The sequence below is a fragment of the Panthera tigris genome, chromosome A1 (genome assembly GCF_018350195.1).
Source record: "Panthera tigris isolate Pti1 chromosome A1, P.tigris_Pti1_mat1.1, whole genome shotgun sequence".
Lineage (NCBI taxonomy): Eukaryota > Metazoa > Chordata > Mammalia > Carnivora > Felidae > Panthera > Panthera tigris.
In genome coordinates, this window is record NC_056660.1 from 116,120,867 (window position 1) to 116,143,243 (window position 22,377).

The 22,377-nt window shown below is 46.3% G+C and overlaps 3 protein-coding genes across 4 annotated transcripts; 1 reads left to right on the forward strand and 2 right to left on the reverse strand.

Moving 5' to 3' along the window:
• The first annotated feature begins 1,293 nt into the window (after nt 1-1,293).
• WDR55 (WD repeat domain 55) lies at nt 1,294-5,452 on the forward strand. The gene is made up of 7 exons (XM_042985392.1): nt 1,294-1,584; nt 3,809-3,909; nt 3,992-4,079; nt 4,171-4,350; nt 4,440-4,539; nt 4,627-4,796; nt 4,880-5,452. Exons 1-7 carry the CDS (start codon nt 1,394-1,396, stop codon nt 5,196-5,198), a joined length of 1,149 nt encoding a protein of 382 aa, XP_042841326.1. The 5' UTR covers nt 1,294-1,393; the 3' UTR covers nt 5,199-5,452.
• A 446-nt stretch (nt 5,453-5,898) lies between these two features.
• On the reverse strand, nt 5,899-8,225 carry DND1 (DND microRNA-mediated repression inhibitor 1). The gene is made up of 4 exons (XM_042985398.1): nt 8,147-8,225; nt 7,896-8,013; nt 7,030-7,491; nt 5,899-6,359 (listed from the first exon to the last, which is right to left on the reverse strand). Exons 1-4 carry the CDS (start codon nt 8,168-8,170, stop codon nt 5,902-5,904), a joined length of 1,062 nt encoding a protein of 353 aa, XP_042841332.1. The 5' UTR covers nt 8,171-8,225; the 3' UTR covers nt 5,899-5,901.
• A 315-nt stretch (nt 8,226-8,540) lies between these two features.
• Nucleotides 8,541-22,356, reverse strand: HARS1 (histidyl-tRNA synthetase 1). 2 transcript variants are annotated; one of them, XM_007077903.3, is made up of 13 exons: nt 22,271-22,356; nt 21,819-21,908; nt 17,069-17,188; nt 14,257-14,352; nt 13,474-13,599; nt 12,466-12,573; nt 12,211-12,309; nt 11,886-11,979; nt 11,578-11,705; nt 11,242-11,484; nt 9,602-9,718; nt 9,282-9,428; nt 8,541-8,963 (listed from the first exon to the last, which is right to left on the reverse strand). In XM_007077903.3, the coding sequence occupies exons 3-13, from the start codon at nt 17,159-17,161 to the stop codon at nt 8,892-8,894; spliced, it is 1,323 nt and encodes a 440-aa protein (XP_007077965.1). In that variant the 5' UTR covers nt 17,162-17,188; nt 21,819-21,908; nt 22,271-22,356; the 3' UTR covers nt 8,541-8,891. The 2 variants fall into 2 exon arrangements, with proteins under 2 accessions (XP_007077965.1, XP_007077962.1); XM_007077900.3 differs by having other exon boundaries at nt 22,175-22,329.
• Nucleotides 22,357-22,377: the final 21 nt, after the last annotated feature.

A 22,377-nucleotide genomic window follows, 5' to 3' on the forward strand; every position in this document is an offset into this window, starting at 1 on the left:
GGTTTATATTTGGTTATATTATGAAGACAATAACATCTTGAGGTTATGTTAAATAATAAAAATCAGTTTCTACAGAGGAGCCTGGCTGGCTAACTTGGTCAGTAGAACATGTGACTCTTGAACTAAAGGTGTGAGTTCAAGCCCCATACTGGCTGTAGAGCTTACCTTAGAAAAAATTTTTGGGGGTGCCTGGGTGGCTCAGTCGGTTAAGGGTGGGTCTTTGGCTCAGGTCATGATCTCCTGATCTGTGGGTCATGATCTCATGGGGTTTGTGCCCCCATCGGGCTCTGTGCTGACAGCTGGGAGCCTGGAGCCTGCTTTGAGTTCTGTGTTGCTCTCTCTCTGCCCTTCCCCTCTGCTCACACTCTTTCTCGAAATAAACATTAAAAAATATATTAAAAAAATTAAAATCAGTTTCTGCAAATATCACCAAGACTTGTGGACATGACCGAGGTCCTCTGGTTATCCACATGGTGAGTGACAAGGACCCCCAACACCACATGGCAACTTTTCCATTCACACAGGACATAGAGCTTCTCTGAGGTCCCTCACCTCACTCACCTCTTATTAAGGGCTTTGGGCATCAGCATATGTCTTAGAAGGCTTAGCATTACAGTTATGTGAGAAACTTCTCTTCAACCACAGAAGCTGTGCTCTTTATGTTCCCCACCAGAGAGTGCTCCCATCTTTATGGAGCCTTTGGTAACCAGAATGTTCAGAACGTCAACTGTTGTGCCCATTTTCCTCTTCAGCAACTCCTTGGCAGCTCTGAGCACTGTTGGTCTGCCCCACTGAGAGTATGCAGCCAAACTGTAGGAACCGGCAAGACGCTGTTCCTTTGGCCCGGAAGATGTGGAGCACGCAACGCAGCAGCTTAAGCGTGCGCTTGAGGTGCTTGCTGTCCAAGACCCCGCGTATCAAATTCTCGCGGTGTGGGGCTTTCGCTGCTGCAGGACTAACCTAGAGGCCGTCCATGGGCTTCACGAAGCCACGAACTGCTGGCGTCCCCTTCTGCTATCTCGAGGGCGGCAAATCATCCTTTATAGTTGCGGGAGGGAGTACCCTACCTGTCAGCATCGATCAGGATGAGGGGAAAGGACTTAAAGGCAGTTCCCAACTTTAGGTGATTTGACCAAGGAGAGCAATGACGGTTGTGCCGTCTACCTGGCCAAAAAAAAGGGCCACGGCAACACGGGGAACTACAACTTGAGGACCAGGTCCCTGGGATGCACTACACCCACGATACCTGCAGCCTGCCGGGACTTTACGCGTCTTAGCGCCACTTCCGGCCCCGCCCCAAAGGCGGAAGGGGAATCTGGGCCCCTCCTCCAGCCGTGTGGAAGGGTTTTGGGCTTACCGGTGCACTCTTGAGCGGTCCGGATTCCTCTGGTGCATGGACCGCACGTGTGAGGAGAGGCCTGTGGAGGATGAGAACGACGAGGAAGACCCCAACTCCACGGAAGCCCCAATCCGCATCCGGGACACTCCGGAAGACATCGTGCTGGAAGCTCCAGCCAGTGGGCTGGCGTTCCATCCGACCCGCAACTTTCTGGCGGCGGGGGACGTGGACGGGGACGTGTACATGTAAGTGCTGGGCAGGGCTGGGGTCTGCCGGATCTGGAAGCTTCCCAGGGATAGAGGTGGGACGAGGAGAGAAAAGTTGCAGGGAGACAAGTTTTAGAAGACTGAAGTGGTCTTATTCGTTCAACAGCATTTGGTTTTAAACCAGTTAGTTACCTGACCCTGAAACAGGCTCAATGCGGTCCCCCACTTTGCTTCTTGCCTGTTTTAATCTTTCAAAAACACAGAACCCACCACCTCTCTTTCTTGATTAAAACCCTTCGATAGTTTACCTTGTTTTTAGGATTAGGTCCAAACTCCTTAATCTGGCTTTTAAAGTCTTGACTACCTGGCCCTCGCTCACTTCCCCCTTAACTGTGTTTTATTCATCCTCTTATCTTTTAAATGTATCTGTTTATTAATCGTTATTGCAGGCACACACATAAAATGCTGGTTGCAGCTCATTAATGGGTCATGAGTGGAGTTTGAGGAACACTTTTCTGTATTCTGTAGTCCGTTTTGTTCTCCGTTATATCTCCTGCTTCTAGACAAGGGTAGGTGCTCAATACGTGTTTGATTTTGAACTAGAAGTAGGGTGGAAGCAGTGAAAAGCCACTGAAGGTTTTAGCCAGAAGAGTTGTGCTGTCAGATTTACTTAATGAATTTAAACCTCAGCCTCCTCATTAGCTTCAGTCACCTTGGGCAAGTTAACTTCCATATTTTCGTCTTCAAAAATAGGAATAATAATAGAGGCTTACCTCTGAGATATTGCATGTTTGGCTCCAGACCATTGCCATAAAGTGAGTCATAGGAATTTTTGGGTTTCCCAGTGCGTGTAGTTAAGTTTACACGATAGTGTAGTCTATTAAATGTGCATTAGCATTATGTCTAAATAACAATATACATACCTTAATTAAAAAATATTTGATTGCTAAAAAAATACTGACTATAATCTGAGTGAGTCATAATCACGATCACAGATCATTATAACAAATATCATGAAAAACTTTGGAATTTTGCAAGAATTACCAAAATGTGACACAGAGACACACAGTAAGCAAATGCTATTGAAAAATGGCATGGATAGACATACATACCATAGAGTCGCTGCAGACCTTCAGTTTGTAAAAAATACAGTATCTGTGAGGCACAATGAAAGGAGGTATGTCTGTACCTATGTTGCAGAGTGTCAGGTGTATATACTACAGCACCGGAGTTCAACAAATGTGGGTTCTGTTCTACTGCCTTTCATACTTCATGCCATACACTTGGGAGTACCTCTGGACCTCCAGCTTTACTCACACCCTCATTGCGTCAGGTTTTTCTCCTCTTCTCTACTCCCAGCCACTGCCTTTTGGCAGGTTTCTGACTTCTCCCATGACCATTCCAAAGAGGTTCCTTTTCCCATAGGACTAAATTCATAATTCTGCTTGGCCTATGATCCCAAGTCTAGTCTAACTCATTTTTCCAGATTCAGCCATTCCACTCCTGCCAGTGGAACCCACCTCATTCCTTGTCTCTACCCTAGAAGAGACATTGATATGTACCTCCAGTATCTGCCAGGTGAATTGCTTTACATGACCCAACTCATTTCGTAACCTTAGCTTTCCAGGGCTCTCATCTTTAAGGCACTGGGACAGAGCAAACAATAAGCAGATACAGTTCTGCTCATCTGAAACTCACTGGCAAGCACTTAGTCATTGGTCCTTTTTGAAGATCTGCTCTGAGGTAGGCACTGGTAATACACTGTGGACAAGTATTTGCCTCAAAGCTGAGCTTTCAGTCTTGTGTTTCTCTGCTCCACCTCCATTTTGATCCTACCTCCTTTTCATCATGTGGCCATGTGGCCACAGTGTCCTGTAATCAGTTGTTACCCGGGGTACAAGAGCCCTGTCTTGTTGATTTTTACATTTCCAGCTCCTGGGGCTCTTCTGATTTCAGTAAATATCTCATGCTCTCCATAGTGGTCCAGATCTAGTATTTCCTGAGGCTGGGGCTTTGCTTTGTAATGATGTTGTGGGGTCAGCTTACAAAATCCTGAGCAAATACACTTTGAATTAACGTATATTGAATTAAAGACAGAACATTTGAAGCTCACTGAAAGCGGAAAAATGGGATGGCGAGCTCTTTGGGTTTGGTGGTGTGCAAGTGTGAGTTCCTAGGTATGTTGGAAGGTTGAGTAGTCTTTATGTTCCATGCTGCCAAGATCTGGGGTCATTCAGTCTCCTCCCCCCTTCCCCCCCCCCAGCTTTTCCTACTCCTGCCAAGAGGGAGAAACCAAGGAGCTCTGGTCTTCAGGTCACCACCTCAAATCCTGTCGAGCCGTGGTCTTCTCTGAAGATGGGCAGAGTGAGTATTGGGGAAGGCAGCCAGGGATACGGTGGCAAGGGATCAGTGAGCAGCACCATGACCTGAGCACCTTTTCCCCCAGAACTTGTTACTGTCTCCAAGGACAAAGCCATCCACGTTCTAGATGTGGAGCAGGGCCGACTGGAAAGACGCATATCCAAGGCTCATGGGTAAGGGGAGCCAATTGTGTGTTGAGGTCAAGGGTAAGTTGGTTAAGTCCCTACTGGAACAAAAATGGCTCAAGAAGCTCCGTACCTCTAGTGCCCCCATCAACAGTCTCCTGCTGGTAGATGAGCATGTCCTGGCCACTGGGGATGACACAGGTGGCATCCGGCTCTGGGACCAGCGGAAGGAGGGCCCCTTAATGGATATGCGGCAGCACGAGGAGTATATTGCCGACATGACTCTGGACCCAGCTAAGAAGCTGCTGCTGACAGCCAGGTACAGCCTCAAAGCTGCTTCCCCTTCCCTGTTAAATGTCTCCCTCACTGGGAGCTTTGGCCAAGCCTGCTGCTCTGCTCTCTCTACAGTGGGGATGGCTGCCTTGGTGTCTTCAACATCAGGCGACGCCGGTTTGAACTGCTCTCAGAGCCGCAGTCTGGAGACCTGACCTCGGTCACCCTCATGAAAGTACAGATGGGTATGAGAGTTTGGGATTATGCTAGCAATCTGGTCTGAAGGAGTGCCACAGACATGTTTTTCTCCATTTCCCTACAGTATGGAAAGAAGGTGGCCTGTGGCTCCAGTGAAGGTACTATATATCTCTTCAACTGGAATGGCTTTGGGGCCACAAGTGATCGGTTTGCCCTAAGAGCTGAGTCTATTGACTGCATGGTTCCAGTCACTGAGAGCCTGCTGTGCACTGGCTCCACTGATGGAATCATCAGGTGAGAGAAACTGGAGAGTCCTAAGATCACATGAGGGTCAGACCCAACCAGCCAGGACCCAACACTCTTTTCTCTCTGCCCAGGGCTGTCAATATCCTTCCAAACCGAGTGGTGGGCACTGTGGGCCAGCATGCTGGAGAGCCTGTGGAGAAGCTTGCCCTTTCCCACTGTGGCTGCTTCCTGGCCAGCAGTGGCCATGACCAGCGCCTTAAGTTTTGGAACATGGCCGAGCTGCGGACTGTGGTAGTGGATGACTACCGCCAGCGGAAGAAAAAGGGAGGGCCCCTCCGGGCCCTAAGCAGTAAGGCTTGGAGCACAGATGACTTCTTTGCAGGACTCAGGGAGGAAGAAGGCTCCACAGCTCAGAAGGAAGGGGAGGAGAGTGAGGATGAAAGTGATTGAGGGGATGAGGTGAATCTCAAGATGGGTCCTCCCTGGGGAAGTCTTGCTTCCTGGGCTGGATACCAGAGAGGCTATTTATTTATCATACTCTTGTGCAGCGCACAAGATGCATAGCTAGAGATGCAGGACCGAGGGCGCGCGTGACAAAGCACTTGCCCTGTAGCGGCTACTCTACCAGTGTAAGAGAAGCCCGCAGCTGGGGCAAGACAGCACGGACACAGGTGTACACCAACCAGGCGTTTAATATAAATACAACCAGCATAGAAAAACCCAACATCACACATACAGCAGAATGTAAAGTACTGGGGACATAAAGCAGATTTCTGAACCTTTGGCTCAGCCAGCCCCCAAATAAAATCAACAAAAATGACAAATCAACAAAATAAGAAGTGAGATTCATATTAAGCTGTGGGAGGAGGAAGGTTTGTGTATGTATCACACAGAACGGCCAAGGAATACCAAAGGGCCAAGGTTAGTCCCTGGGCTGGGAGGGGCATGGCAAGGTCCCTCACCACAACTTAGCCAAACCAGAGCTGTCCCAGGTGTACTGGGGCCCTGCCCCAAAGGGGAGGCTGTGTCAGAGGTAGGGCAGAGCCCATCTTCCTCCCCCTTTGAAATCTGATGGTGGCTGCCCAGGCCTGCTGGGCTGGGGACTGATGCAGGCTCTGTCAACTCGTTTGGGCTGCCTGTGAAGAGGACATGGTCACTGCTTAACCACGGTACCTGCCTCAGCCCCACCAGTCGGTATAAGACTGGCTCTAGAGGCACTCAGTGCCTCTAGCAACCTTGCAGACACAGCATCCTTAGCCATCTCATGCCCATTCTGCACATCTGGGGCCAGCACAACCCAGATGAGACCACTGAAGGGCACTGGATGCCCAGGGATCACCACCTGGTACCAGAAGCGGTGCCAGCCAGCAGGGCCCATGCCCAAACACTTGGTGAGGAACACAGGGCTGCCCAGCTTCATCCGCTGGCACAACAGTTGCAGGGCACCCCGAGCCCCTTGGGACTCTAGCTTGTCCCTGGCCAGGGCTAACCGACTGCCCTCTGGCTGTAGGCACTGCAGGGAGGGGCCCACCAGCTGCTGGCGGAGTCGCTGCTTCAGATCTGGCTTGAGCCACTCCACGGCCACCTGCTCTCCACAGAGGCGTGATTGCCCTGCAGAAAAAAGGCAGAGACAAGGGCAGGTCGAACCCCTGGATCCTGAGCCCCCAAGCCCTATCAACACAAGCCTGTTTAATTTCTAGCCTCCCCATTTCCTGGTAGTGTAACCTTGAGCAACTTCTCCAGGCTTCATTGTGTTTCTTTGTAAAGGGGGTGTAGTAACTGCTATCTCCTAAATTTCCTTGTTGGAATGCTGGTTGATGCAGGCTTTGTCTACCTTATAACCATCATAATAGCTAACCTTTACTGCAAATACCTGCCAAGAATCAGGGAATGTGCTAAGTGCCACCTAATTCTCAAAACAGCCTGAGGAAGGAAGTTCTACAGTAGATAAAAGGTAGACTCGGTAGGACTACCTTGGGCGAATCAATCTCAAAACTGTCTCTTTTCATATCTAAAGAGGAAGATCAGTCTGTGTGTGTCACTGGGATGCTGATTAAGTTACAAGATAATGCCTGGAAAGCTTTAAAGTTACCATAGATGGTAGCTGGTAGGTAGCACAAACGTAAATTTAAAAATCTCAGGTTAAATAGCATGAGGTCGAAAACTCAGGGATTCTTAACGCTATTATCTTGCTCTTTACACTATATGCTGACGTGTAAAAGTGCACGGCATAATGTGTTTGGCCCCAACCAGCGGCCCCCCCACCCCCTAGCTCCCATACCTTCCACTAGGGCTTTTTTGGCCATGGCGGCGGCGCGGTGCGAGTTGAACTTCAGCAGCGCAATTTGCGCGGGCGCTGGCCCAGGGCTGGGCATCAGCAGCGCCTCCTGCAGGCCGGGACCCAGGGGCTGCAGCGCGAGCAGCAACGCGCGGCGACTCAGCCCCGGAGGCAGCCCGTCCACACTCAGCTCGCACTTCTCAGTACTGCGGCACACGAGCAGCGGGCAGGAGGGCCGCAGCGGGTGATTGTGCAGCGTGGCGATGGCGGCCTGGGCGCCGCGCCGCGAACTGTAGCGGGCGTAGGCGAAGCCACGGTTTAGGCCGCTGAAAGTCATCATCAGGCGGAACTCGTAGAGCCGGCCCACGCGCTGGAACAGTGGGATCAGCTGGTGCTCGTACACGTCTTGGGGCAGCCGCCCGATAAACACCTCTGAGCCGGCCGGCGGCGGGCTGCCCACCCAGCCTGGGGGAAGTGGGTGGGAAAGGAGCACCGTCATCCTACCGCATGGTTCCAGGTTCGAACCCAGGAACCCAGCGCGAGAGAGCCCATGTGCAAACATCTGTGAAATGGGCGCAACACTCGCACCCCGACTCGCGGGCATAACTAGGCGCCCGAACTAACAACGGGGCTAGCAGAGTGGGTGCACCTTAAGACCGGCACCCTCCCTCGAGGGGGCGGACGGGCGGGGTGGGTGGAGAGCTACAGACAAGTTTTCTCAGCTTCTTGGGTGGAAGGGGTGCAACGGGTTAGAGGTTTCTGACTGCACAGCCCCGGGATAGAACACCCCCCCCCCCCCCCGCCCCGCCCGCCCCCAAGAGGGTGCCAGCCGGGACCATCAAGGATGGCGTAGGGTGGGACTACCGTACCTGGGGGTGGCCCGCCATACTTCCTCTGCCCGTTCACCTGCACCAGGCGGATGCCCGTCTCCCTGACCCATGCCTCCAAAGCTGCCTTGTTTTCCGGATTCACCCTCTCACACCACAGCTGAAGGGGAAAGGGCTGGTTGGAATGGCGGATCACCGCGCCGCCGCCACCTCGCCTGTGGAGCTGCAGCCCAAGGAGTCCCCACTCCCAGCGCTGGTGGCGCTTGTCGACCCCATCTCGCTAACCACCTTACCTCACATTCCCGCTTGGACTGCATGGCTATCCCGCCAGCTACTCTGTACTCGCTTTATAACCTCCTCCCCCGTCTGCCTCTGGAAGCTTCCCTACCCCTCCACCCCCCAAGCTCTCATTGGCTCTGAACACGACCCCGCCTCCCAAGGGGGTGGGGGTATCCACTGCACGTGCGCTGCGGAAACCTACCCGCAGGTGAAAGCTAGGAACCTTAGCGGGTGGATGTGCTCGCAGTCTCACCTCCTAGGGCATGGATGTGCGCTGGCTGGCGGCACCCTTCACCCTGGGGAAGAGCTCGTGGCGCCTAATGTAAGTTCTTCTCCCCATTTTACACCGCTTAAGTGGTTGAAATGGGAGGCCCAGGCTCCCACAGGGAAAGGCAGGGCTAAGCAATAGTGACACAAGCAGGCTCCAGTGGTTGAGTCATTTTATTGGACCTTTGACGGTTGGCTGTGGAGAGCATTCCCTCCATTTGGTTAGCATCCTGCAGGGGAGACCTTAGGATGGGTCCGTGTAGCGCAGACTGGACTAAACCCCCAGGACCTCCTATGAAAAATGGTGTAATACCTGACCATTTTGGCCTGTGATTACCAATAAAATAATGATAATAAAAAGTCTGTGTTCTGACCATTGTTCAGGTCTTCCTGCTGGAACAGAAATGTGCAAAGCTGCTGATGTACATAGGTAGAGTTCTGTCTTAGCTTCAAATAGTGCCAGTCCCACTTTCTCCTGATAGTGTGCTCAACTCAGCAGATGCAAAGGGCCGGGCTTGTTCTCCTTTTGATTTCTTCCACAAGGTCTTCTCTTCGGACATCCACCTGGCCAGGATGAGGTAAAAAGGTGGTATGAGCATCTGTGACTCCACTACTCCTGAGGGCCCACTCCTTCCTCTGGCCATCAGGCTTGGGTCAGCTGGATAAGGAAGGTAGGCAAACACCTCAGACAGACAGTGCTCCTTGGGGGGAGCCAGAGACATGGTATAGATGGAGATGGGATTAAGTTAAGTTAACAGGTTAAGTTCATTCTGAGTAAGTACTAACGGGAATGCCAGGGTTTTGCTCAGGTCTTCAATGGGCATTGGTCTGCCAAAATGGCATACATTCCCTGTCCCTCAGCCTTCCTGCCCACCTACGTACCTCTTCCCTACTGGCCACCGAACGAAGCTTGATGACCCCATCCTTGAGCTCCTGCTCACCAATGATGGCCACCAGTGGGATGCCTGCCTCCTCACAGTACTGCAGCTGGTTCAGCAACTTTGGGTTCTTCTTGTAGAGCAGCTCTGCCTGCAGGGGACCAGGGCAGATGATAAGAACTGGCTTCTATTGTCCTCAGGGACAACCTACTTGGGGCCCAAGTGCTTAGCTCTACTCCCAAGAAGTCACTATGGATGAGCTTTTACTTAGTCTGTGCCCAGCACTCCCAAGTTTGTTGCCTCCCTGGGGCTTGCCTCCTCTACCTTGATCCCAGCATCCCAGAGCTCCGAAACGAGTTTTAGTCTTTCCTCCAGCAGCCTCTTCTGTGCGGATGCCACAAGCACCTGTGTTTCTGTGGTCCGTACTTTTTCCTCCAAAGCCTGGGGAAGGGGCAGATAAAAGTCACAGAGCTGGGCTACCCTTTACAGTACTTTCAAGAAGCAAACAGAACAGGCTGTTTATTGTCAGGATTCTGAGAGACCAGGCCCAACTCTGGGAGCTTCATTAACACAGGGGCCCAGTCTTCTCTAGCAATTGGGCATAAGGTAGTGTTTAGAAGATGTAGAAAGGAACTGACTGGCTTGTACATATGACTTGCCAGAATAGATAATGTAGGGCAAGAGTAAAGGTAGTTTACATACAGTAACTTCAAACTTGTCTCCTTTTAGTACCTTAAGTGTTCACAAGAGCATTCACACAGAAGTGACACTGTGAGCTCACCTAGTTCTAATTCTCACTTACTATGTGCCCAGTCAAGAGACTGTCCCTCTTGTACTTCGGCCATAGGGCCCAACCCAGGGTGTGGGTGGTTGGGGGGAAAGGGAGAATGCTGCTGCTGTGCCTTGTCTTTTTCTTTTTCTTTTTTTTTAATGTTTATTTTTGAGACAGAGAGACAGAGTGCGAGCAGGGGAGGGTCAGAGAGGGGAGGGGAGACACAGAATCTGAAGTAGGGTCCAGGCTCTGAGCTGTCAGCACAGAGCCCGATGTGGGGCTCGAACTCATGAACTGCAAGATCATGACCTGAGCTGAAGTTGGATACTTAACCAACTGAGCCACCCAGGCACCCTGTGCCTTGTCTTTTTCTAGAAAACTATTTTCATAGTTCTTACAACATCAGATGACTACAAGATCAGGAACAGTGATCTCAACTGGGAAACATGGGTGGTTTCCATTCCAGAGAAAAGGATGGGAGCAGTGGGAAGGTTATTGCCAGAGCATTCCCCAGGGGAATGCAACCAGCCAGTTAAGAGCAGCAGCAAAGGAATGCTTGAGGCCCTGAGGGCCTTCCCTTGATTCTAGCAGCCAGAGAGTCAAGATAGCCACCTGGGGAATCCCAAGGTCTCAGACACATGCTTACCACTTGGAGACAGTATCAGAGTGGTTAGGAGTAAGACTTTGGAGTCATGCTGCCTGGATTCAAACTGTGACTCTGCTGCTTAAAAGTTTCACAACCTTGGGCAAATTATGATCTATAATGCTTTAATTTCCTTGCCTAGAAAATGTAAATAATAAAAATAGCTACTCTCAGAGGGCTGTGTAAGAATTTTACTAGATAATGCACAAAAAGCACCAAGCACAGTACCTAGCAGAGTAGTAAAATATTAACTGTTCTGTATTCTGAAGAAGATCTGGATCTTTGGATATACCAGACATGACTCCTAACAGCCCTGAGGGAAGTAGGGACCCAGAGCAAAGAATTCTGTGAAGAAAGAATGATCAGAGATCCATAAAACTGGCCTCTACTGGGGTGGGAGTGTATGAAGGACAGCAACCACCTTTTCTCCAGCTCTTTGCAAAGATGCTCCTTGCCCAAAACAGTACTACTTGCCCCCTTCAAGATCAAAGAAGATAGCTCATGTGCCACCAACTGCCCAGACTGCTTCTACCCTCCCCCAGGACTTACCTCTAGCCTCTGCTCCACAATGGAGAAGATCCGCTCCACCCCAATGCTGAGCCCCACACATGGCACCTTGCGTCCTTTAGGGTCAAACATGCCTACCAGCCCATCATAGCGTCCTCCAGCAGCCACACTGCCCACACCCAGGGGCTCTTCCCCTGGCTGGACTGGGGTCTGTAGCAGCACTGCCTCATAGATCACCCCAGTATAGTAGTCTAGCCCTCGAGCAAGGCTCAGGTCGAAGGAGATCTGTGGGGACAAGATCATAGTCAATACCAGATGAGAATCAACTATCTGAAACCCCAGAGCTCAGCTAAGGTGTCCACCCCCAACCTGACTCACCTTGTCAGCAATGCCAAACAGGGTCAAATATTCAAACAACAGTTTTAGGTCTTCCAGGCCCTCCAAGGCCTGTTTGTTTTGGGACAGTTTAGGATCCTGGAGCAGCTGTTCCACCAGGGATACCCCACCTGGGGAGATATATTTGTAAGCCAACTGACTGACAAGAGGAAAAAGGTAGAGGATTTACCTTTTTGCCTGACCTATACACGTATGTGTGCGTATACACACACACACACACACACACACACACACACAGAAGATTTTAAGTCAGATAGATGGCTTTTGGAGAGGCAGGGTTTGTGCCTCACCATGCTGCTGGACGTAGTCCCCAATGTGGTCAGCTACCTCGGGTGTGAGGCCCTTCTCTCCCACCATCTCATTCTTTACTTCCTCCCAGGATACCTAGGCAGACAGAAACCAGTAAGGGACCCTTAAGTAGCTTATCCACTGCAGAGCAAGTGTGGGCCATTCTGAGGGGGCATTTCTGGAGCAGAAGTTGCCTTTCAACCTAGATTCTGGGGCTAATCTCCTGAGGAGCATAGAGGCAGACCCCCCTCTCTCCTGATCTTGTTTTACATTTCTCAGAGCAGGGTGGGATCTGAGAAAAGAGGAGTGAAGTGTCTGGGTCATTACCTTGTCCAGCTTGTCCACTGAGGAGCAGATGGTACGGAACTTGCTATCAGGAACACCACAGATGGCAAACATCCCATCTAGGATGCGCCGATCATTCACCTGCAGGGACCCAAGGCATAGTGAGGAGACAACCTCTTTACGTGACATGAGCCTCAATAGTCTCGGTCACTTGGGCTACTGGTCTCTCTGCACAAAAATCTTCTCCTGTGAGAGGCTAAGCCCAATTCTGCTTTCCCAGACCCATTCAATTCTTACCTTGACCAGGAAGTCACCTATCTGAAGTGAACTCAGGATCTCACACATGATCTTCAGGCACTCTGCATCAGGGATCATGGGATCAAATTGTCCAGCAATGTCAAAGTCCTGCAGGGAGAAAGTAGCTACAGGTCCCCAGGGGTTTAACCTTCTTTTTAAAAATTTTTTTAATGTTTGTTTATTTTTGAGAGAGAGAGAGAGAGCATGAGCAGGGGAGGGGCAGAGAGAGAGGGAGACACAAAATCTGAAGCAGGCTCCAGGCTCTAAGCTATCAGCATAGAACCCAATGCAGCACTCAAACTCATGAACTGAGATCAGACCTGAGCCGAAGTCAGATGTTCAACTGACTGAGCCACTCAGGTGTCCCAGGGATTTAACCTTCTTAAGTGATGGTTTGGAGGGGGGACTCCTGGGCGCTCTGCTCTCTCTTTATGAAGGCCTGTTTGCACTCATGCACAGACCACTTTCTTCATTATCTGTGTGATCAGCAGCCCAGAGGAAACTCCCAGCATTCTTGAGTCTCTTACTGGTTTGGATTCCTTTTCGTCTACATTCCTTAATTATCTCACTCACTCACTTTGACTTATTTCCTCCTAACCCCGTGGAGGCAAATATATGGCCTTAGTTCTTAGTCAGTTTCTCTATTTATTCTGAAGCTTTGCCACCACCCTGGATGATCTGGATGATACGTCAAATCGTTTCCTCATCCTTTGCTGTGATTTGATCACTTTGGTTTAATATAAAGAGTACTGGACCAAAAGTTCTACTCCCGACTTTGGCTTTCTTATCCCTATGATCTCTTCATCCTGCTGAGTCTCAAGTTTACTCCTATGTAGAATGGGGAGAATAATTCCTACTCTCTAAATGAAAATATTAAAGAAATCTAAAGGTTAGCATTAGCTGGAACTTCCAGTTTGTTCAGTACACCATGAGTAGTCAGTAGATTCTACTAAGTTGAGGACTTAGTAGAGGGAGGACGAAGTTACCCATCATGCCCCACATACTCACACACTGGTAGAATTCCCGGTATCGGCCACGGGTCATGGCTGGGTTATCTCGCCGATATACTTTTGCTATGTGGTAGCGTTTAATGTTGGTCAGTTTATTCATTGCTAAATATCGAGCAAAAGGAACCTGATAACAGTTAAGGAGAAAGCCCCCTGCTCTCACAGTGTGGCAGTTGATTATCACCACCAACAGAAGCTGGGGTCTAATCTCTGTGTGAGTAAAACCACCCTCTGTAAGATAAAGTGCATTTCTGAAAGTCAAAAAGAATCAACTTTGTTACTACAAGGGGCAGCAGAAGTCTCAAAAAAGATTAAGGTTCCTTTCTCTTTGGTTAGCGTCTCCCTTGGGCAATGCTGAACATGGGAAGGTGCTGGGCAGATTGGCCAGAGAGTAGAAAGTCTCTGTGTAGGATTTCTGAGCAGATGATTCTCTGACATAGCTTAGAGATAAAGGAAACATTCTGTTGGTCAACTGAGGAGAACTTTGTCCACTGGACATGGCAGGGGAGAGATATTCTAGAGCCAAGGGATTAATCACTGAGTTGGAACTGGTTCCTGACATAACGTGGAGGTCTCACTCAGGATTCACAAGACTTTTAAGGCTATGTTCTGTTTAGCCAAAGTCCCATTCCTGGTTTAAACAAGTAACTTCCCTGATCGCCACAAGCATCATATTTAATCCCATCTATGTCTAGCTATCCCCATACCTGAGGTTAGAAATTAGCCTCAGCCCAATGAGAACCAATTGATCCAAAGTACCAAGAGCCCAGGTTTAGAAAGATACAGTGAGGTCATAGCGAAGGGACAACAGCTCTCCACCTTGGTCCTTCAGGTCATAGATAAGCTTAGAGTCTTCTCCATACTTTCCAGTCAGTGTTTCCTGGAGAAAATATAAAAAAATGTGGCCATGATGATAAATCTAACAAATTTATTTTTAATTTTAATTTTTTTAGAGAGTGTGAGCAGGGGAAAGCAGCAGAGAGAGAGAGAGAGAGAGAGAGAGAGCGAGCATGAGTGCAATGGGGCTAAGAGAGGGACAGAGAATTCCAAGCAGGCTCTGTGTTGTTAGTGCAGAGCCCAACAAGGGGCTTGAACTCACAAACCACAAAATCATGACCCGAGCTGAGATAAAGAGTTGGATGCTCAACCAGCTGAGCCACCCAGGTGCCACATATATAATTTAAAAAGAAATATTAAAACAAAAACCCACCATCCTAACATGACCAGTTTCAACTTGTCTGTGCTTCTGCTGTCTATCCCAATGCTTATATATTTGATGTTAATTATAATCAAAAGGAAATATCAATTTCGTTTTCTGCTTATCACATTTCCATTTTGTGACAGAGCTGAAGGTTTTTTTTTAAAATGTTAATTTATTTTTGAGAGAGAGAGAGGGAAAGAGAAAGGGCATGAATGGCGGAGGGGCAGAGAAAGTGAGGGACAGAGGATCCCAAGCATGCTCAGCAATGACAGCAGTGATCCTGATGTGGGGCTCAAACCCATGAACTGTGAAATCATGACCTGAGCCAAAGACAGACACTCAACTGACTGAGCCACAAAGGCACCCCTGAAGTATTATTTTTAAAAGCTGCATAATACTTCAGTGAGAAGCAGCTCTGTATTTCCTTCCTTTCTAGTGTTCTACTGTTAATTGTTTAGGTCATTCCAATTAAAAAAAAGTTCCCTAACATTTCAATAAATATAGTTCAGCATATAGTGTTTTCTTTTGAATATATAGTTTTTTGAGGCTTAACTTCTAAGAGCGGGTTATTAGATCAACACACTTAAATGTTTTTACGATGCCTGAGGTTTGAGCAATGTCAAAAGACAAAACTGAAGTAGTTCTTGCCATGTGATGCCTTCAGTAAGGTGATAACATATTTCACCTACCAGAACGGCAAAGTTTTAAAAGCCTGAAAATTCCCAGTATATAGAAACAGAAACACTCATATAGTGATTGGTGTTACGGGCTGAACTGTGTCCTCTTCAAAGTTCATATATTGAAATCCTATCCCCCAGTAACCTCAGAATGTGTCTCTACTTGGAGATAGGGTCTTTGAAGAGGTAGTTAAGCTAAAATGATGTCATTAGGATAGGCCCTAATCCAATATAACTAATGTCTTTATAAAAAATAGGAAAATTGGACACAGAAGATGATGTGACGACAGTGGGTAAAAGACACCATCTACAAGTCAAGGAGGGAGGTCTAAAATAGGCCCTTCCCTCCTCACCCTGAGAAAGAACCAACCCTGCTGATATCTTATCTTGGACTTCTAGACTCCTGACATTAAATTTGTTAAGTAACCCAGTCTATGGCACTTTATTGTGGGAGCCCTAGGAAATGAATACAATTGGTAAACATAAATGAGTACAACTTTTTGACACGGTAATTCCATTTCTACGAATTTGCCCTGCAGATGAATGCCCACCAGTACCAGATATTGTTCTAAGCACTGATTACACATCAGTGAACTAGTCAAAGGTAATCTGTGCCCTCATGGATCTTCCATACTAATGAGAAGAGATGGACAGTACACTAATGCAAAGTAACCAACGAACAGATACTTCCAGTTAGTGATAGCTGTTCGAATGGAAATAATACAGGTCCTGTGATAGACAAGGGCTACTTTAGACAAGATAGTTGGAGAGGATCATTTGAAAAATGGCATTTGAGTTTATATCTAAAATTAAAATCTTTCATCTCTAATCTGAAATTAAAGTCTAGGAGTTAGGGGAAAGGGAGTTCAGGAAGAGAGAAGAAAAAGTACAAGGGCCCTGAGATAGAAATATATTTAGAATGTTGCAGGAATAGAAAGAAGACCAGAGTAGCATAGTAGCCAAGGGGAAGAACAGCAAGGGAAGAGATGGAAAAGGTAGGCAAATGGCCAGATCATGTAGGGCCTCGTAAGCAGGAACAGACTTTGGATTTTGTGATAAATATAATGGGAGTCACTGGGTTTTAACCAGGAAGCAATCTGGTTTTTGTTTTGTTTTTTTTAAGTTTATTTTTGAGAGAGAGAGAGAGAGAGAAAGAGAGAGAATGCACGTGAGGAGGAGGGGCAGAGAGAGAGGGAAAGAATCCCAAATAGGCTCCGCACTGTCAGCATGGAGTCTGACTCAGGGCTTGAACTCACAAACCGCAAGATCATGACCTGAGCAAAAACCACGTGTCAGTTGCTTAACCAACTAAGCCACCCATGCACCCTGCGATGTTTTTTCTTAATAGTAAAGAACGAGAAACATTCTCAGGGTACATTAACAGGAAACTAGTTGCATATTTATACTTTATATGTATGGTCTGTGTGTATTTCAAAACATCCCAAGTAGATGTACCAGGGAATTCACTGTAAATAGGATCATAACAAATTTCACTAAAAAGAAGGGCTCTCTTTTGTAAGCCACCAGCCATTTACCAAGGTAGATAAAAGCAGGGCCTCTCCTTCACGACCAAGCCTGTCTCCTTTCTCACTGGAGAAAATATTGGTCTTTGTCCACAACAGGAAAGACACCCTTTGGGCCCTCACTGTCTCTTTATCTTCTTAGTTGTTTATATATCCACTCTTCCACCACGCAATTTCTCCTCACCCATCCCTCACCTTCAGTTCAAACACAGGTGTATCAATTACTTCTGCACCATGACGCTTGAAGCAGCTGATGATTACATCGAACACCTTCTCCCGAATGGCCATCTGCCGGGGACTGTAGTCTCTTGTACCCTTGGGAATTGAAATCAGCCACAGAATCAGGGATGGGATTTAAAAACAGAGAACATTAAGGCTTAGAAATATAAAAGCATGACCTCAGTGATAACGAAGGCAAACAATGTCCCAAACCTAGATTTTCCTACAGGCTACTGAGTTCTAAAGCAAGCACAAACAATTCCCTATTAATTATCACACCCATTTGCTAATACCCCTCTAAATTCCATCCCCTTTTTAGCTTGGTTCTACTTTCTAGAACGCTATTTTCTGAGAAGTTTTCCTAAAACCTTTTTATGTGATACCAGAACATTTCCCTGCCTAATAGAAAATACCTACCTGATGACATGTATAGAACCAAATGAAACTGGCTTAGCTAGTTAAATTCCAAATTTTATAAGAAATGTTTTCCCCCAACAAAACTTAAAAAAAAAAATCTAATAAGTATTATTTCTTCTCTAATTTGTTTCTAATAGCCCTTGATATAGGTGGGGCAAAATTATGGATGAATTACAGGATATTGAGAAGTTAAATCATTACAGCAGTTCTGTGGTGGTCAGGACTAGAATGCCGTTCGTTCAGGTCAGAGCTTCTATTCTGGGCATCTATGCTCTATTCTCAAGTCTTTGGTCTTAGGACCTCTTTAAACTCTTACCATTTCTTAAGGACCCCAAAGTGAATCATACCTATCAATGTTTATTATATTAGAAATTAAAACTATGAGGGGCGCCTGGGGGGGTTCAGTCAGTTAAGCGTCTAATTTCGGCTCAGGTCATGATCAGTTCATGAGTTTGAGCCCCGCGTCCGGCTCTGTGCTGACAGCTTGAAGCTGGAGACTACTTCATATTGTCTGTCTTCTTTCTCTCTGCCCCTCTGCTGCTCACACTCCGTCTCTCGCAAAAAATAAATAAACGTTAACAAAAAATTGAAAAAAAAGAAATTTTAGGAAAATGTAACTACTTTCCAAAACAAAACAAAACAAAACAAAAATTAGTGAAAAGTGTGATGCTGATTCACATTTTTGCAAGTCTTTAATGTCTGGCTTAACAGAAGACAACTGTATTCTCATACACACTTTATGCATTTAATTTTGTTGTGATATGTTGTTCTGGTTGCGTAAAGAAAACCTAGCCTTACAAAGATGTGTGACTGTAAAAGAAAGAATATTTTAATAAACTTTTCAGCTAACTGTAGATATTCTTCTTAAACTATACCAAAATCCAACAAATGGTGGTTTCTTTTTTTTTTTTTTAATTTTTTTTTTTCAACGTTTTTTATTTATTTTTGGGACAGAGAGAGACAGAGCATGAACGGGGGAGGGGCAGAGAGAGAGGGAGACACAGAATCGGAAACAGGCTCCAGGCTCCGAGCCATCAGCCCAGAGCCTGACGCGGGGCTCGAACTCACGGACCGCGAGATCGTGACCTGGCTGAAGTCGGACGCTTAACCGACTGCGCCATCCAGGCGCCCCAACAAATGGTGGTTTCTTAAAGACTGGTTGCAATGTGGATTCTGAAACTTCATTGATTACTTTTCATACTATTACATTAAAATCCATTATTTATATATAGTACCCAGAATTTATAGTGACAGAAAGTAGAACAGTGGTTACCTGGGACTAGAGGAATGGTAGAGTGGAGAGTTACTGCTTACTGGGTACAGAATGTCAGTATGGGATGATGAAAAGATTCTGGGGAAGAATGGTGGTGATAGTTGCACAACAATGTGAACCTACCTAATGCCACTGAACTGTACACTTAAAAATGGTTAAAATGGCAAATTTTGTGTTACATATATTTTACCATAATTTAAAAAATATCTATTGCTCCATGTTGTACTTAAAAAAATTTTTTTTAACATTTATTAATTTTTGAGAGACACAGAGACAAAGCATGAGTGGGGGAGGGGCAGAGTGAGAGGGAGAAACAAAATCTGAAACAGGCTCCAGGCTCTGAGCTGTCAGCACAGAGCCCGATGCGGGGCTTAAATTCACTAACTGCGAGATCTTGACCTGAGCCAAAGTTGGATGCTTAATTGACTAAGCCACCCAGGTGCCCCAGCTCCTTGTTGTACTTTAAATGGAGCTTTTTACCCATGCATGATTTTATAACATCATACGTTGGTCATAAGGAAAATACTGGTTCATTGATAAATTATACAGATCTTCCAAATATTTACACACTACATTATACAATATCAGAAAACACATTTGTTAATAGCAACACAGATCTCGAGAGGAAAGTCTTTACTGTATTGGGAAGCTGTCTAGTTCATGGTGGAAGATACAAGTTTCCTAAAACCCTAACTATCACTTGAGTGCTTGAATTTTATCACCAGTAGAAATATGGTCAGATATCTTCCTTGAGGTGACAAAGCTCACTTCATTCATTTTCATGAAAATGTCTGCCAAATACCCAAATCTTAAAAACAAAAGTTTGTCTTTCGGTTTTTCTCTCAAATAAAAAAGGTGTTATGTGAAAAAAGTACCTAGTCCAGCTTAAAACTCATACAAGGGTGTGTTTTTCCTACCTTAGAATGCAGAAGTGCTCTATGTATACTTCCCATTTCATGACGCAGAATACAAAAAAAGAGTGTACTCAAGGGTTGATATTCAATAAAATGAGTAATTTCTCAGTTAAGTTCAGCTCAGGTCATGATCTTGTGGTTCGTGAGTTCAAACCCCACAATGGGCTCCATGCTGACAGCTCAGAGCCTGGACCCTGCTTCAGATTCTGTGTCTCCCTCTCTCTCTGCACCTCCCCTGCCCGTGTTCTGTCTCTGTCTCAAAAATAAACATTAAAAAAAATTTTTTTAATAATTTTGACCACAAAAACCTCTTGAAAGAGTCCTGTCCCCATAATACTGAATTTTCTATTAATATAAATCACACTTCAGTGTGTTTCAACAAAGTGGATATTAACTCTCCAATATAGTCTCATTTTCTTTTAAAAGAGTATAGACATTTTCAAACACATATTATAGAGAAGAGTATAATAGACCACCATGTATCTATTACCCAGCTTCAATAACCATCAGCATCTGTTAATTTTATCTAAGCCCCAACATTTTTTTTTTCTGGAGCGTTTTAAAGTAAATCCAGACATCATACCAGTTTGTCAATAAATATTTCAGTATGATTCTGTAATGTACACAGTTAAAAAAAAAAAAAGCCAAAACACTACGTTTATTAAACCAAGGAAACAAACTGCAACCCTTTAATATTATCTAATACTCCAGCTCTGTTTAATTTTCTCCAATTGCCTCAAGAATATTTTTTTATGATTGGCTTGTTCTAATGAGATTCTAAATGAAGCCCATGCATTGTGTTTGTTGTCTCTTGTCTGCTTAATCTACAAAAGTTTCCTTTCCTTTTTTAAAGAAGTGTCATTTCTTTGTTGAGGAAATTGAATCACTTGTCCTAAAGAACTTTTCATATTCTAGATTTTATTAACAATATATTCAACGTGTCACTTAACACATTCCTCCATCTCCCTTATTTCTGGTAAACTGGTAGTTAGGTCAGAAGACCTGATTAGATTCAGGTTCAATTTTTCTTGGCAAGAATACTTTATAGGTGGTGCTGTGTACTTCTTATTGTATCACATCAGGAGCAACACAATATCTGGCTGTCCTACTTTTAGCGATGTTAAGACTGATTGTTAGATTTAAGTGAGGCCAGCCTGAATGATCACAAATTCCCCATTAATCTTCACCAAATAGTTTGAATAACTATTGATTATCACTGCTCTGTGATTTTACATTGTCTCTTTAACTGCTGAAATGAGTTGTGTGTGGAAAGGAATAGCTCAGTGAATTTAGGAGCCTAAAGAATTAACCTTAAAAGGTGACATCTCAACACAAGGAAGACCCCTCTCCTTTGGAATCCAATTTCACATACGTTTATTAAATATCTATTCAGTTCCAGACACCTAGTCTCAGCCTCTCAGAGTAAATAAACCATGGTAAATAGTTGTGCTTACAGAACTTACAAAGAGTGTGGCCTCTGAACTGAAATCCTTGAGGCTGGGCTAGTAATCCGCAACCTCATTCCATTCCACTGTACTTTCCCGCTGTATTTGGTTCTACTCATACGGGTCTTTTTCTAGTTCCTGGAAACTAGTAGGGTTCTTTTCTCCTTCAGGATTTCCATACTCCTCTAGCTACCTCCCATTTAAGTGTTATGTCAGTTAGTGTATCACTTCTTCAGGGATGCTTTTTCAAACTCTAGTTCTCTCTTATTTTTCTCAGAGAATTCTTGTTATTTCTTTATGTCATTTATCACAATTTATAATTACATATTCAAGAGTGGGATTATTTGTCCTAAGTCTGTTTCCTTCAGTAGAATGTAAGCTCCATGAGGACAGGCTGTATTGTTCACCATGGTATACTCTCACTACTTCCTACAGTGCTTGGCACATAGTAGGCACTCAACAAATATTTGCTGAATGAAAGAAGGAGTGGCAGTAGCTGGCATACTCCCCTAGGCAACCAGCTGGCCTAGTTTCTGCCATCCCTTTGCTATCCCAGAATGACTCAGGCTCCAATTCAGCCCACCACCCAGAGCAACTGTTCAGGGAAACAAGCACATCCACCATTAGGAGGGGAATTAAGGGCCCTCCCAGAGACTCTGAAAAGAAATTATATTTACCTTGGGGGTCTTGAGCACAAACTTCTGTTTCCCTTCATCAGGGCCCAGCTGTGCCTTCAGTTTTAGTAGTTTTGCCACTTCCTCCTCGATCTGTGGGGGTAAAGCAGGGGCTGGTCTATCACTCTGACACTCCCTTCCCTCTTCAGCCATTCATTCAGTATCCCTCCCTCATCAGAATCTAGCTCTCCAGGCCCAGCTTTCCTTCCCTCGTCCTACCCCGGCCACCTCCCCAAACAGGCCCTGCTCCTCTCCACTAGTCTGGTCTCTTTTCCCACATCTTTTTCCTCTATGCAGACCACCCAGCTCTATGTCCTCCCTGGCCCTAATTTGGCTTCTCCCCGCCACCTGGGTCGCACCTGCTCAGCGCTGGCCTTCTGCTGCTTGAGGCCCCGCACGCGCTCTCCCTGAAGTCGCACTAGCTCCTCCAGTGCTGCACGTTCTGCCATACTTACGCCAACTAGCGCTGACTGCTGTCTAGATCGTCTGGGCTTTCCGCAGCCTCAACTCGGATAACTTCCGGCTATCGAGTCACTGGCCCACACGCCTAGAGAGCCTCCGC